Source organism: Saccopteryx bilineata, chromosome 6 (assembly GCF_036850765.1).
Source record: "Saccopteryx bilineata isolate mSacBil1 chromosome 6, mSacBil1_pri_phased_curated, whole genome shotgun sequence".
Lineage (NCBI taxonomy): Eukaryota > Metazoa > Chordata > Mammalia > Chiroptera > Emballonuridae > Saccopteryx > Saccopteryx bilineata.
In genome coordinates this window covers 161,160,977-161,176,264 of record NC_089495.1, presented here as the reverse complement: position 1 = coordinate 161,176,264, position 15,288 = coordinate 161,160,977, and the positions used below count along the sequence as shown (strand labels likewise).

Sequence of the window (15,288 nt, the reverse complement as noted above, 5' to 3'; positions counted from 1 at the left end):
GCAGCAGGGGGCCGGGGCAGAGAGGAGAGGACCTGCAGCACCTCCTCTACGGAGACTAGCCGTCCATCAGAAGGTGGCCACACCAGCCCACCGGCTGTGTCTCGTCTGAGCAGCCACCTTCAGGTGATCCTACATCGAGCCCAGCTCCGCCCCACAGCTTCCTGCGTCCGAAGAGTCTGCACACAGCGGGCAGGACCTACCCTCGGCCCCCAGCCTGCTCAGCCCTCCCACTTGTCAGAGAGCCTTCTCTGGGCCTGGCCTCATCCCCAGCCTGGAGGAAAACTGCTGGTAGGAGTTGCTTACAGCTGCTATAATAGATAACCACAAACTAGTTACCTGAAACAAGGCAGTGTGTCCCCTCCAGTTCTGGAGGTCAGAAGTCTGGAGAGCAAGGTGTCGGCTGTGCAGAATTCCTTCTGGAGGTTCGAGGGGAGAGAACACCGCCTGGCCTTGTCCAGCTGCTAAAGGCCTCCTGCATTCCTTGGTTCATGGCCCCACATCTCCCCAGCCTCTCTTCTCTCTTCCTGTCTTCTCTCACTCTGACCCTGCTGTCTCCCTCTTAAAGGGGCCCTTGGGGTCACAGTGGGCCCACCAGGAAACACAGGATAGTCTTCCCATTCGAGGTCCTTAACTTAACCACAGCTGCAGAGTCTCTGAGCTACAAACTGGTGGGTGGCTTAAAACAACAGACCTTTATTCTCTTAGGGCTTTGGAGGCCAGAAGCCGAAATCAAGGTGTCGCCAGGGCCACGCGCCCTGAAGGTTCTAAGGGAAATGCATTCTAAAGTGCCTTCCTTCCAGCATCTGCTGTTGCTGGGAACCCTTGGTGTTTTGTTTTGTTTTGTGTTGTATTGTGTCCCGTCACCCCAGCCTCTGTTACAGGCGGCCTTCTCCCTGTGTCTGTGTCATGTCTCTTCTTATAAGGACACACGTCTCTTCTTATGAGGCCTACCCTAATGACTTCATCTCAACTTGATTACATCGGCGAAGGCCCTATTTCCAAATAAGTTCACGTTCACAGGTACTAAGGGTTAGAGTATCAACAGATCATCTGAGGGGACACAGTTCAAACATCATACCCTGTCACATGTTCGGTCTTTCGGAAATAGGATGTGGACAGCTTTATTGGGGGGGGGATTATGAGGCCTCCCACACTAGCCATTTCCCTTACCCACCCAGAGAGTGTTGACTGGGCGTGCCTTGTTCTAGGCGTGCTGCATGGGGGTCGTGGGGCAGAGCACAAGGGATGGCCTCGGGGAGACACGTACAAGGACGTAGGACGTTAAGTTGTGACCAATGCACCAGGGCTGGAGAGAGAGAACCCTGGGGTGGCTCAGGGGAGTTTTGAGGAGGCTTCCTGGAGCAGAAGTCCTATCAGACAGCAGAGAGGGGCCCTGTGGGCAGAGGGGCAGCACGTGGAGAGGTGAGGGCAGCCGGTTTCCATCAGAAACGTCCAGAAGGTGGTGGAGCTAGAGAGTGAGGCTGACGTCTCCATGCACCCCTGTGCCCGTCATTCCTTGCATCCCCCAAACCTCTTCCTCCCCTTCCGGCCTCCCTCCCCTACACACACACACACACACACACACACACACACACACGTGTCAGACCAGGGGGTCAGTGACTAGAACTCTGTTCCTGAGGGCCTCCTAGAACCTAGAAAGTGTGGTTTGGGCAGGAGAGTATACGTGTACCTGTGACTGGCCATCGGCCTCCCTTGAGTGTGTCTTGGTGAGGCAGCCCGGAGTACATACGTGCTGTGGCCTCGCACAGCACGAGAGCAGGAGTGCTGGTGGGAGCATACGAGTGTGCGTGCACTCTGTGCATGTGTGTACCCATGTGCACGTGCACACACATGCCCTTCCTCCCGTGAGCATCTACGTGCATCTCCAGGCACCTGATTTATTAACGAGGACAATACAAGGAGAGTGTGCCTATTATTTTTCGTGTCTGCATCAGCTCCTGACAGCTTCATGGAATTGAAATATCTTACTTAATGCAGCTAAGAATCATTTTAAATATCAACTGTGATGCTCAAGGACTCGAACCAAAAAGGGCATTGTGTGTTTCCCCGTGCTGGGGAAGATGCCGCATTTGTTAGGCAGTGATTCTCTCCCCTGCTCATCTCTTATCTCGAGAAATCCAATTACCTGTCCCGGCTCCTCGCCGCATTGTCACCATCCTGTGTCCTCCACCCCGAGCCCATCTCTGCATCTCAGAACTGAGCAGACCATTCCAGCGGGGTCACATGGGTTAAGTTAGGACACCCTGGGATGGGGCCGAGAGTGCCCTCCTGCCTTCCCACCCCCACCCTGAGCCCAGCCCCAGGCTCTCGCCTCTGCCTGCTCCCTCTGACCAGCTCACTGGGAGAAAGCGAAGCTCCCTCCATCCTAGAGACTTCTCGTTTCTCCGCAGCTGTCAGAAAGCCTGGGGAAGCTGGAAGTACAGTTACGGCAAGAGTTCCAAGACATCCTGTCACAGGCACGGAGCAGGGAGCAGAGCAGCGTGTCGAGGAGACCCTGTCTCCTGCCAGAAAGTGGGGGGAAATTGCATCAAAAAATGCTGAGAAGAGACTCAGAAAACCAACACCAGTGGTTTACTCGGTGTGTGTTGGGAGCTGGGATAGACCAGGCACCGGAGGGGGGGCCGGGGGGGCGGGGGGAGGGCAGGGATGGGAGCGATGTTTGTTGTGCGCCTTCTCTTTTACTCTTGAAACTTTGAATCCTGAGACTATATTTCCTATTTCCTGTAAGAAATCATCAAGTAAGGGATCCTAGAGGGGGGTGAATCCAAGTGTTTACCAGATCCTGGAGCCACTCCCCTGCAGTGGTTCCTCACTGGATGGAGAACGAGGCTGCTGGTCAACTGGGAAGAGGTGCCTCTGGCCCAGAGGAGCCCGGCTCAGGCCCCTCCACCTTGAGGATGCAAACAGAAGTGATGGGAGCTCGGGAGGCTGAGAGGGGTGGCCTTTGAAGGGGAGCTATGTCCTCGCTGTCCCAGTGTCCCCGAGGAGGCAGGACACAGTCTCCACCAGCAGCTGAGGGTGAAGCAGGGCCCCTCTATCAGTAAGAAGCATTAGGTAACCAAGGGGGCGTAGCAGATCTTTTGCTGGTGGCTGGAGACAGTTGGGGTTTGTGTCCATGAGGAAGCCAAAGAATTTACCAGGCAAGGGAATCTTTGTCCCCGCGATGCTTGGCACGGAGCCCTTCATGGACCCCAACACGGGTGACGGGCTCCTGCCACACCTTCCTTGCATTTTTCTGCAAACCTCCCCACCTTACCCCAATGACTTCCACTCCCCACCATATGCCTGCTCCCTAATTTGACAGGCGTGTGCGCAGTGCCTACCGTGCGCCAGGCGCTCATGCCCTCTTGTAATACTCACGTCAAAGACAGCCATTATTGTCCCCATTTTACAGCTGGGAAAACTGAGGCTTGCAGGGTTCCATAACTTGCCAGGCCACACTCCTAAGAAAGAGCAGAAATCAAGTCAAGTCTAACTAGAAGCCCTGGCACTTTCTCCAGTGCTCCCTTGTGGCCAGATCAGGGATGAGCCCCGCTGCACAGGACATTGTATCAATACCTGTGCCCAGAGAGGCCAGGGTTCAAGGCTGGGCTTATCCAGGACTCTGCCAGGCCAGCAGCCACAGGTGGGTGGGGCAGACAAAGCTGCAGGTGGAATGTGTCCCCAGGGCCCAGGACGGAGCTCTGCTGGAATAACAAGCGCTGTCACTGTCCTTATCAGGGATGCTTACAGCTAACTGAGATGCAGGCCAACTGCCTCTGCTGCCCCAGAGGTGGAGTGAAGTGGGTTCCCTGCTAGGAAAGGCAGTGGTGGAACTGTTGCTTTAAATAATGTTGCCTGCAAGCCAGAAATAGGTCTCCCAGGCAAGAAGCACCAGAGGTGGCCCAGAGAGAGGGAAATGGGAGGAACAAGAGAGGGGCTGTACCCTGCTCTGCTGGCCAAGGAGCACCTGCCATCAACTACAGGGCAGGGGAAAGCAGGAGGAAGCCCAGAGCCAGCCTCTCCTCAGCGGAGGGGCGGGTCCGCAGCCAGCTGGCCATCCTCAGAGCTCCAGATGTGGCCCGGGGCTTTCGCGCTGAAGCAAATGGTCATCGAGCCTTCTGCAGAAATTTACTTTTATTAAAGTTTAGAATTCACCACACATCAGTGGCATCAGCAAACAAATCCGGACCCGACGAGTCCCTGGTGTCTTTTTTTATAATGCATACTTAAATTACATGCTCGAAAGTGCATTTTTTAACTTTATTTTTAAAATAAAACCGATATATGCATACGATAAAGGAAATTCTGATGGCATGGGAAGACATAAAATCCAAAAAAGGAGAAGTCCCCCTCCCTCCTCAGCCCGGATACCTCTCCCGAAAGGGACATAACGCGCTGCAGGGTCCGTCTCCAGAACGTCGTGCGTACACTTGCCAGGGCGGATGTGTGATTGTGTGTGTGTACAAATACACGCTATTTCCGTTTACCCACACTGTGTCGGATCATTTACACAGTCCTTTGACTTTGTTTCTGGTCAACTAACTCAAGTTACTTTTATTGGGTCAATGTGCGTGATCCTAAATATTAAGTGAGGGCTTGGTAGCTGTCTCAATAAATAAGAACTTAGCGAGAGTGTTGAGAAAACAATGTCGCTCTTGCCCCACTCACCTGCGATACTGTTTTGCTTGTTACTTCCTCGTGTTTTTGCTTCCATGAACATCCCCCTTCTCCAGCTTCCTTTCCAGGCTCTGTGCGTCCTGGAGACCATTTCACCAAATTCCATACAGGTGTTCCCACGCAGGCCGTGGTGGCAGCCTCCTTCATGGATCCAACACATCTCCGATGGTCATTTAGGTTGCTCAAGGTTTTTGTTTTGTTTATCTGCTGTTACAAGCAGTGAGTGCTACAGTGAAGAGCCTTGTACCTATTTTTGCAAGTATATCTAAAAGGCCAGTTCCCAGGAGTGTAACTCCTGGGTCAAAAGGCTTGCATATTCTTATTTTGACAGATTTTTGTCCCCAAAGGCTCGATCAGTTTACAGTTCCACCAGCTGATCTGATCGTATGCCTCCCTCTCCCTCGCTCATGTCAACTCTGGGTGTGATCGTTCCGTGATGGTCTTTGGCAATCTGATATGTCAACATGGTTTTGATTGGGCTTCGTTTTGCTGTAACAGGTCGAGCATCCTTTTTGTCCATTTTTTTTTTGGCCATTTCCATTCATTTTCCTCTCCTTGGTGCTATTTAATAACATCGGTTCCATGTCCAAAAGGTAGAGAACTTTGCTAGCCAATCTCTCCCTGCATCTTCCCTCGGGTCACCCCATCGCTTGGGAGACCCAAACGGTTTCCCGAAGCTGTCCCTGCTCCCCGCAGGAGAGATGAGGCAGAGACGGGAGAGAGCTCCTGATGAGCTTGAGGATGGGTTTGAGGAGAACGGGAAGTTTGCCGGATCTCGGGCGCCCACTATCTGCCCATCATTGCGCTGTGCACAGTAAGGACGGGCAGATAAGAGCTGCCGCCCATGGCAGAGATAAGAGGCTTGGACAGCCAGAGGGTTCTGGATAACGCTGCAGAGCCAGAGTGAGTTGGGGCTCATACAGCCCCAGGACAGAAGGTGGGGCCCACTGAGTACCACGTCAGTGTTGAACTGGTCAGCAGCTGGGCTTGGAGTCAGAAAGGTTCTGTGGGACCCTGGCCCTGCCTCCTACGACCTATAAGACCACAGGTCAACGACGAGATATGTCTGAACCTCAATTTACTTGCCTCTAAAGTGGGGGTACCCTCCCCATAGGATGGGCATGAAGATTAAATGAAAGGCTCTCAAGCGCAGACCTGTGACCATTTGCACCTGTCCACACAAAGTGAGAAAAGTGGAGCCAGTGTAGTGGGCTTTGCATGAAATTTGTTTAAAATTTGCTCAAATGGCTTTTATGCTGAGATTACATTTCTTTTTTTATAAAGGACAAAAATGTCCTTTATAAATAAAATGCTGACCATTTCTATTTATTTTTCTCTCCCTGCCTGGCACTTTTTAATATTCTCTCTCTCACTTTTCTTGATTTTTTTTTTTTTGTGTCTGTTTGCTTTTTGGTTGGCTGGTTTTAATGATCTTACTTGGCAAAATAAAAAGTTGATATTCTTATGTCAACCTCCATTTTTTTAAGTGTTACTGGTCCATGATATCCAATCATCTGGGAATAGCTGTGTGGAATAAAGAAATGTATGAAAAGTACTTAATGCAGTGTCATCATTGTGAGATGATGATGATGATGATGACAGACACAGCTGGAATTTCTGTAAAAGTAAATTTGGCAACTCCTGGGAATCAGGTCACTCTGTTCCAGGGTTGGTACAACCTAGGGGTAGTTGACAATGAGCTTGTTCACCAGGTCAGCAGAGCAAATCCTTGGGTACTCAAGGATGGGGAAGATATCCTAGCTCAAGCTCCTTGATTCATTGAGGTCTGTGCTGGGCCATTCACTTCCTGGGGATCGGGAAGGTGGTCCCAGAGGGGAGCCAGGGAAGCTAGCCCCCCCTCGCCCCCAGCAGGCATCGGTGCTGGAAGCTCCTTTCACGGACCAAGCCCTGCCTCCTCCCTGCTTCTCCACCAGGTGAGCTGCCACACGCCTGCTCCAGAGCCTTTCTCCTGGACCAGGCTCTCTGCTGCCCTTGGGGCCAGTCACGTGCTCCTGGACCAGGCTCTCTGCTGCCCTTGGGGCCAGTCACGTGCTCCTGGACCAGGCTCCCAGGGGCCTCCTCAGATTCGTGCGTCCTGGACCCAAGGCCCCAGGGCCACAGGACAGAAAGCCAACCTGTTCTGCTCGGAAGGCTCTGCTTTTCCCTCCACAAAGCTGCAGCAGAGCTGTCTGTGACTCTAAGGAGGGAATGGTGCAAAGCATTTGGGGAAACATGTAAATTTCCCAGCACCTGTCACCTCCATCCATTTCAATTAATATTACAGCATAGTCCCGTGCCTACCAAAATAAAGTGCCCCACCTTCTCAGTCATGTGAGTCACAGGAAAGGGAGGATAGGAGACCCAACAGATCTACAAAGTGCTGGCAGGCATGGTCACAGCAGGGTCAAGGGCTCGGGCACAGCATTTCTCATCCTTGGGAAAGAACAGGCTACTTCCTGGACACCTAAGCAAAGTACCTTTGGGTGGGGCTGTCCTGTTGGTAAGGACCTTACTGTGACCCCATGACAGAGCCAGAGAGTCAAGAGCTCCCAGGTGCTCCTCATCCTGGAAGGCGATTCGGCGACCTCTGCCGTCTCACCCCCAGTCCGACCTGTGCATCTCTGCAGCTGCCTGCTTGCTCGCTCTCACTGGCTGTGTTGTCTTCCCCCAGGTACATGATCACCAGCCTGGACCGCACCCACGCTGGCTTCTACCGCTGCATCGTGCGAAACCGGATGGGCGCCCTGCTGCAGCGGCAGACCGAGGTCCAGGTGGCCTGTGAGTACGAGGGTGACTCAGGGCGGGGCTGGCGGGACGCAGGAGAAGGCCGGCAGGTTCCCCACCCAGCAGCCACTCCTTCCGGTCTCGCTGGGTGTCGGTGGTGTCCCGTCCTGCTTATCTGGGTCAGTGCTCTCTTTCTACAGCTGACAGAACCAAGGCCCGGGAGGTGGCAGGGGCTCACAAGGCCACACGGCTGATAAGTGACACACGTCTGCTGGCTGTCAGTTCACTCTTTAAATGGGTCCAGCTGCTTTTTTTTTAAAGGAGACCTCATCACCTGCTCTGAGGGTCTCCTCTGGTGTTGACCTCACACTGGTCAGGGGATACGGAGAGGGCAACTTCCATCCTAGGCAACCTGAGCCTCTCTTGGTAGACTTCCCAGGGCCCCTCCTAACCTTAACTTCTCCATTCTTCAACTCGCTGAGCCCTGAAGCAGTCATAGTGCGGGGTCCCCACGGTCGGGGAGATGCCTCCCAGTGGGTACCATAGCCCAAAGAGGGGAGAGGACAAGTTGGGGTTTCCGGGAGGGCCTGGTGGGCAGAGGGTGGAGAGGGAGGCCTCCACCCAGGCTCTGGGGTAACAGCCTCCCCCCAGGTGGCGCCAACCTCCCAGCAGGATGGAGGGAAAAGGGAAAGCAGCTTCACAAGGACCCACCGGCATCTCAGGGCCCCAGGGCACCCGTCACCACCCTCCCCGTGACTCAGCTTCCCCTCGCTGTCCTGCCCCTCATCCTAGAATAGCTGCCGTGTGCCAGAGAGAAGCCTCCAATGGGCTGCTTCATGCTGGGTGTTTTAGGGGCGAGGTCCAAGGCTGCACAGTGGGACATGGGTGTCTGGAAAGCCTTACTGAGTACTGAAACTAAAAAAAAAAGAGATAGCTCCTCGGCCCGAGTGCACAGCAGTCTGCCTCTGACTTAGCGTAGAGGACCTTCCTACTTGGAGAGGAGTGGGAGAGAGGAGCCTAATAGCCTCAAGTGAGGCGAAGAGCGTGTATAATAATTATGGAAAACAACTGTAATCAGAAGTGGAGGTCGGCTTGTCCCCATAAATCAGCTTGCAGGGCAGCTCGACTCACTCCGAGGGGGGGCGGAGCCCTGAGTTACACGGCTGGATCAGACCACTGTCAGGCAGCTGGGGGCCCCCTCGGAACTTCAGTGAGCGGGGCCCAGGTCCCCGGGGCAGGGGCAGCAGTGGGCAGGCTCCAGAGAGACTGCATGCATGTGGGTGTCCTGGGGGTGGGGGGGCTCATGCACCTGTGTGTGTCTGCATTCATCTGCCTCTTCGTCCCCTGTGTGGTAGAGCAGTGGTCCCCAACCCCCGGGCCGCAGACCAGAACCGGTCCATGGGCCATTTGGTACCGGTCCGCAGAGAAAGAATAAATAACTTACATTATTTCCGTTTTATTTATATTTAAGTCTGAACAATGTTTTATTTTTAAAAAAGTGACCAGATTCCCTCTGTTACATCCGTCTAAGACTCACTCTTGAGGCTTGTCTCGTAAGTTCAACAATTATATTTTAAAATACCAGTTTTTACGCTGGTCACATAATTTTATTTTGTGCATTTATTCGTCCCACTCTAAAGGCTGGTCCGTGAAAATATTTTCTGACATTAAACCGGTCCGTGGCCCAAAAAAGGTTGGGGACCACTGTGGTAGAGAACATGTGTGCCAGAGTGTGCATGCACGCATGTGTGCAGATGTGCGTGGCTGGATTGGTGAAGACGTGTACGTATGTCTGTGTGTGTGGAGCTGGACAGGCCACCAGGGTGCCAGCTGGTCCAGGCTGTTGTGGGGAATGTCTGTTCCAAGCCCTTGGCTCATAGGAGACAATGGGGACTTTCTGGAGTTGAGAGCCCCTCGGGTGACAGTGTCTGCTGGTCAGAAAGGGAAAGGAAGAGAACCTAGTGTCCCAGTGACTGAAATGCTAGTCCTTAGCTGTGATGGGGACCCAGGAGCCCAAGACTCAGCCTACTGGCAACCCCGCCCCCCTCAGTATGCACACTCCTCACATACATATAAACCCTCGAAACCAGGCCAATGCGTGCATGAGCCCTGACCCCAGACCCACAGGCGCCCTCCTTCGTCCAAGCCGAGGGATAGGTTGTGACCAGGCCCCGGTGCTGAGCAAGCCAGCAAAGTGCACTGATGGTGGGCAGAGGCCTTGGCAAGGGCCCGGGAGCACCTGGCTTTTCCCGCATGCTGTAAGAAGGGGTCAGACCAACCTGGGCTCCCCTCCTGAGAGGGTGTGGGAAGCAGATGGCAGGGACTCAAACTGCCTGACACTGTAACCTTCTGTCCAGGCACAGGTGCCCAGGGGTAGGATAGCCCTGAGCTCCGCTCCCCACACTGCAGGTTCTGTGGGTCCTGGACACCCCAGGTGATGCTGGCGGGGTGACTTGCAGGGGCCTGGCCCAAGCCCATGTGGGAGCTTGGAACTCTGCAATTGCCAAAATCCAGTGTGAGGGGTCAGGAGGTGGGAGTAGGGGGCACCTTACAGAGTTGGCAGGCTATGGAGTGCCCATCACCACAAGAGGTAGCTTGGCTTAATAAAGAGCATGAGCTTTGGTGTTAAGCAGACCACATTTAAATTCTGGTTTTGCCCTTTTTTTTTTTTTTTTTTTTTTTTTTTGCTGTGTGACCCCAGGGAAGTGACTGAGCCTCTCTGAGCCTCACCCAGTTCAAGTTTCTCATCTACAAAATGTGTCTAATAATACCTACCTCCTAGGCTTGCCCAGAGAATTCTTTGAGCTCACATGTGGCAAGGGACCTAGCCAGTGCCCATAGATAATACACCTTCAGTCAGTGGTGTTTACCTTCCTAGGTACGTTCCTAGCTACCCTTCCTACTCTGCAGGGCTGGGGTGAGGGTGAGAGAGGGGAGGCAGAAAGGATGCAAAATTTAAGGAGGCGCTCCCTCTCGGGTACTCACTGCACACTTGCAAGACCCTGAGAGGGAGTGCCTCCTTAAAATCTTTCACCTCTCTCACCCTATCCCAGTCCTGGGCCTCTCCCAACGTTGTGCTCTCCAGTCCTCCTGCATCTGTCTGTCTGTCCAGCTGTCTCTTCCACAGTCACACAGGTAGATGCACATGGTTCTGAGGATGGGCGGGGTCTGGCTGTTTTTCCAGACCCCTGCATCTCTCCTTGGCCCTGTCCACCTTCCAAGGTGGGGGAGTTTTGTCCCAGGATGCCTAGCAGCCAGTGCCAGATGTCAGCTGCTCTTGGGGCTCTTTCCAGTGATCCGCCAGGCAGGCCCCCGCCCTGGCCCCACCTCCTTCCCAAAGAGAGACTCTGAATTGGGTTGTAACGAGAAATTAATAAAGCAGCTGTGCTAACAGCTAATGATAATAGCAAAGTCATTACAAAAAGATTCTTTACATGTTTTTAATTACAGCAATTAAGGGGAAGTCAATAAAACATCACCTCCCCCTCCCCAGTTTCTTTCCCGTCCCCATCCGGAGTCTCTTCTTTGTTTTTCTCAAGTTGCCATAAATTTCTGGCATGTGACAAGTGGGCTAAATGACTGAGGGGGTTGGGAGAGAATTCCTGAGTTGACAGCTTCCCTCCAGCCACCAGTTGTCCACATCTAGACCCTGGGGACACCTCTGTATTCTCCTCGCCTGGGCAATATCCTAAGCCTGGTTGGTGGCTGGCTCAGATTTGGAGCCGTGGCCCCCTGCACCATGGCTGCCCACACTGTGGAGCTAAGTGCCGCAGTCCCATGGGGAGCTAGCCTGCTTCCCGTTATACCGGGGACTCAGTCACCCCTGCAGAATGGGACTTGAGGACATCAAGCCTACTGTCACCGGGGCTGGCACTGATGCCCAAAATGTCACCAACGGACTTGTTTTTCTTCATTCTCAACCTAAGTGTAGAAGACTTAGGGGCCATGCAGTGGTTCAGGATAACATTCTTGTGTCTTTCTGGAGCACCTATCTTACTTGAATGTTTAATTCACTCAGGAAACAACTATGGCTGTCCACCCACTGCATGCCAAGCTCTGTTCTAGGCAGTGAGGACACAGGGGACAAAACCAAGACACTCGTCACTGCCCTCAAGGAAAGTAGTGGGGACAAAAATGGTAAAAGGTGAATATAGAGTAAAATATAAATGATAGACAGCCCAGACGAAGAAAAAATAAAATGTTATAAGGAAAAATGAAGCCAGATGAGACAGATGGAAGCTGGGGCCAGGGTCCTGTTTGAAATGGAGTCTGAGGGAGGCTATCTGAGGAGGTGACATTGAGCAGAGCCTCAAAGGAAGCAAGGGGATGAGCCAGACAGAGAGACAGGTCTTTTTAGGTCAGGGACAACAGATGCAAAGGCCCTGGGGTAGATTGGGGTGGCTTAGGCCAGGATGACTGGAACAGAGTGAGGAAAGTGAAGAATAAAAGACGTGGCTGGGGAGGTGGGGTGTTGGTTATAGACGGTGATGTTCTAAGATGTGGCTGGTACTTGGGATGTTACTCAGAATGCGATGAAAGTCATGAATTGTTGGGAGCAGTGTATGGTGCCATCTGACTGGAGAGAGGATTGTTTTGCAATAAACAAAACCACAATGAAATCCCGCCCCATGCCCACCATATTGGCAAGACCCAGAGAGTCTAGTAAAACCAAGCATTGGCAGAAACTCCCATCTCTGCTGGTGGGCGTGTGAATAGGTAAATTAGTGCTGGTTTGGAAAACAGTTGGGCATTATCTTATAAAATTACCATGTGCACCCCTGTGACCCAGCAATTCCACCTTTAGACACATAGCCTGCAGATTCTGGCATGCCAGGCAATTTCCCCTTTAGGCACATAACCTGCAGATTCTACACATGCCAGGAAAGCCATACAAAGTGGTTCTTAGCAGCCAGCAAAACACTGGCCACCAGCCAGACCTATGGCAGCGGGGTGCTGTCTCGATCCGCAGGCATCCATACAGCCGTGAAAATGATTAAACTAAGTGCAGGGACTTAGAGCTCCAAAAATATGTTGCACCAAAGAAACACAATCACAGTAGACAACATACAGAATAATCCCAGGTATAAAGGGCTTGAAAACAGACTAAATTAGCCATAATTTGTTTACAGGTGGGTCTATACGTGGTGATACCTGGAGAGGGAGCAGAGGCATGTCTGGCATGGCATTCAGGGTGGCAGCTACCTCTGGAGAGAGAGGGGAGGTGACCGAGAGGGACGCGGCGGGGGGGAGGGGGCGAGATCGGTTGGAGTCCTAGTCCTTGAGCTGGATGCTGGGTGCATGAGTGTTTATTGTATTCTTCTTTAAACTAGACATATAATTATGTTCGCTCTTTTGTGTATAATGACATATTTTCTGGTGAAAACTGTTTTAAAAATAAATAAAAGCAATGACTATGTTCTGAAGCAGAATGCCTACTTTACAAGACCTTTAAGATCTAACACAGACATCAGGAGTCACTCCTGGCCGCACCCAGCCGTGCCCCAGGCCCACCTCTCTGCTCCTGGCCGCATCCAGCCGTGCCCCAGGCCCACCTCTCTGCTCCTGACCGCACCCAGCCGTGCCCCAGGCCCACCTCTCTGCTCCTGACCGCACCCAGCCGTGCCCCAGGCCCACCTCTCTGCTCCTGACCGCACCCAGCCGTGCCCCAGGCCCACCTCTCTGCTCCTGGGGACTGGTTGGGAAAGTCAGATCAGCACTGCTGGGCAGAGCATGCTGCGCTAACAAGCATGTGCCTCGGAGAGGGATGCAGCAGACCTCATCTGTGTCTACCTCGGTGTGAGGGGCTCTCCCAGGAGACCCCGCCCCTGTCAGCATAGGGCCCTCCTCCCGCTAGCCTTTTTCCTGCCTGGGCTGGCTGAGTGGATTCTCTCTCAGCAGCCCCTGCTGCTGTAGGTCAGTGTATTCATGGCTGTGCCCCGGCCCATGAGCACAGGCAAACGGCTTTCTGAGCAGAGCCAGGAAGCCCATTTGACATAGTGAATTGGAGAGAATGGGAGGGGACTGGGGGCCTGAGAGCCACGGTGAGGTGGGGAGATTGTGGCACAGAAGGTCAAGGGCAGCATCAACTACAAAACTTGGACCAAGGCCAGCTGTGTCCTTCCTTCATTCATGCATCCCATTATACATACATATATATACACGTACCCACCACACACATGACCATGCATGTATCCCACCATATATACATGCACACACATTTCACCATGCATGCACATGCATGTGTACATGCATGTGTATATTTCCCACTATACTCAGTACATGCATACATGCATCCCGCCATACCTACACACACATATGTACATGCATGCATACATGCACTTATCTTTGCCTCCATCTCTTCATTTCTCCTTCCCTTCATCCATCCAAACATACATACATACAATTATCTATGCCTCCACATCTATCCATCTATCCATCATTTAGCCTTCATTTCTTCATCTGTCCATTCATTCATCCTTCCACTCATCCAACTACACACACATATATTCATCTTCCATCCCTCCTTTTCTCCATCCATTCATTTCACTATACATTCGTACAGTTATTCTTGCTTCCACCCCGTCCTTCCATTTATCCATCCATCCGTCTGTCCATCCATCCACCCATCCTTCATCCTTCCTTCCTTCCATCCATTCATTCATCACCCACTGACCAAACCCATGACCCTGCCCTGCTGGCATTCTTTTGTTTCCTCCAACTAGCCCTTTTCTCTGACCGCCTTTTCTCCTGGCCTTCACATCCTCTCTTCCCTCTGGACCATCAGCCCCCAAACCAAACACACACACACACACACACACACACACGCTTAGCTAACTTCTACTCTTTATTTATGTCTCTCTCCTTAGAAGGAGCCTCACCCTGCCTTCCCATCTAAAGTGGGTTCTCCTGCTGCTGCCTCTCATATAGGGATCCTGTTTCTTCTTCCTAACAGTCGTCACAGTACGCCAGTGACTGTGTCTGAGCTGGCTTGCTGAAGCCTGTCTCCCTGGCCAGACTAAAAGCTCCACGAGGGGAGGGACCAGGTCTTTTCTCGGTACTACTGCAGAGCCTTCCTGGCCCAGGGAGGGGGCTCAGGAAGAGTTGTTGCATGGCGGCAGTGGGTGAGTTTAGAGAGAAGCCACTGTGTGCAAAGCACGGGGCCAGGTGTCTTGTAGGGATTTGGTCATGCATACAACTGAATATAGCTGTCTCTTCAAGCTTACAGGTAATAGGAAAAGGGAAAGATGGTGCATGGAGAATTTTATTGCATGGTCTGAGTCATGAGAGAAGCAGAGAAGGAACGCAGAGGGGGCCAGGCCTGAGTGCTGGCCCTGCCCAGCCCAAGCTGCTTAGCGTCGGATAAGCCACTTTGTCTCCATGAGCTTTAATTTCCTCACTGACGAAATGGAGCTAATAAAACTAGAGAGAGGAAAAAGAAACACTATTACCATGAAATTGCTTTAAATTGTTCAAATATATCTTCAGAGTTCTGTGAAGTTTTTTTTTAAATAGATAAAATTATTGTAAAAACTGGAATCAATGTGATTTATTGATGCAATTTTAAAGGCAGAGCCAAGTAATAGCAATTAATAAACAGCTAAAAATGTTTGTTTATTAAAGTGGAGCATCTCATGTTATGATGACATCTAAATGAGACCATGCATGCGAAGTCCACCTAGAGAGAAACCTGACAAGGGCCAGTGTTCAACACATCTTTGTTTAATTCTGTTTAGATGGTGTAGGGTAATCTTTGTTGAGGAGGTTGATGTTTAAATTGAACTTTGAAAAATAGAGAGGATTCTAATGTTTTAACACTATAAATATTAGATATATTTCTTAGCACTTTAATATGCTCTTCCCGTTTTTATGGCTGCATAACAACTT

At 51.9% G+C, this 15,288-nt stretch overlaps 1 protein-coding gene across 1 annotated transcript in view; it reads left to right on the top strand.

Annotated features, from left to right (window-relative positions):
- The window catches only part of SDK2 (sidekick cell adhesion molecule 2), a 271,566-nt gene that overhangs the window by 147,904 nt on the left and 108,374 nt on the right, over positions 1-15,288 (top strand). The window contains exon 3 of the mRNA XM_066235214.1: positions 7,352-7,458. Coding sequence (XP_066091311.1) covers positions 7,352-7,458 — 107 coding nt within the window. The remainder of the gene's footprint in view (positions 1-7,351; positions 7,459-15,288) is intronic.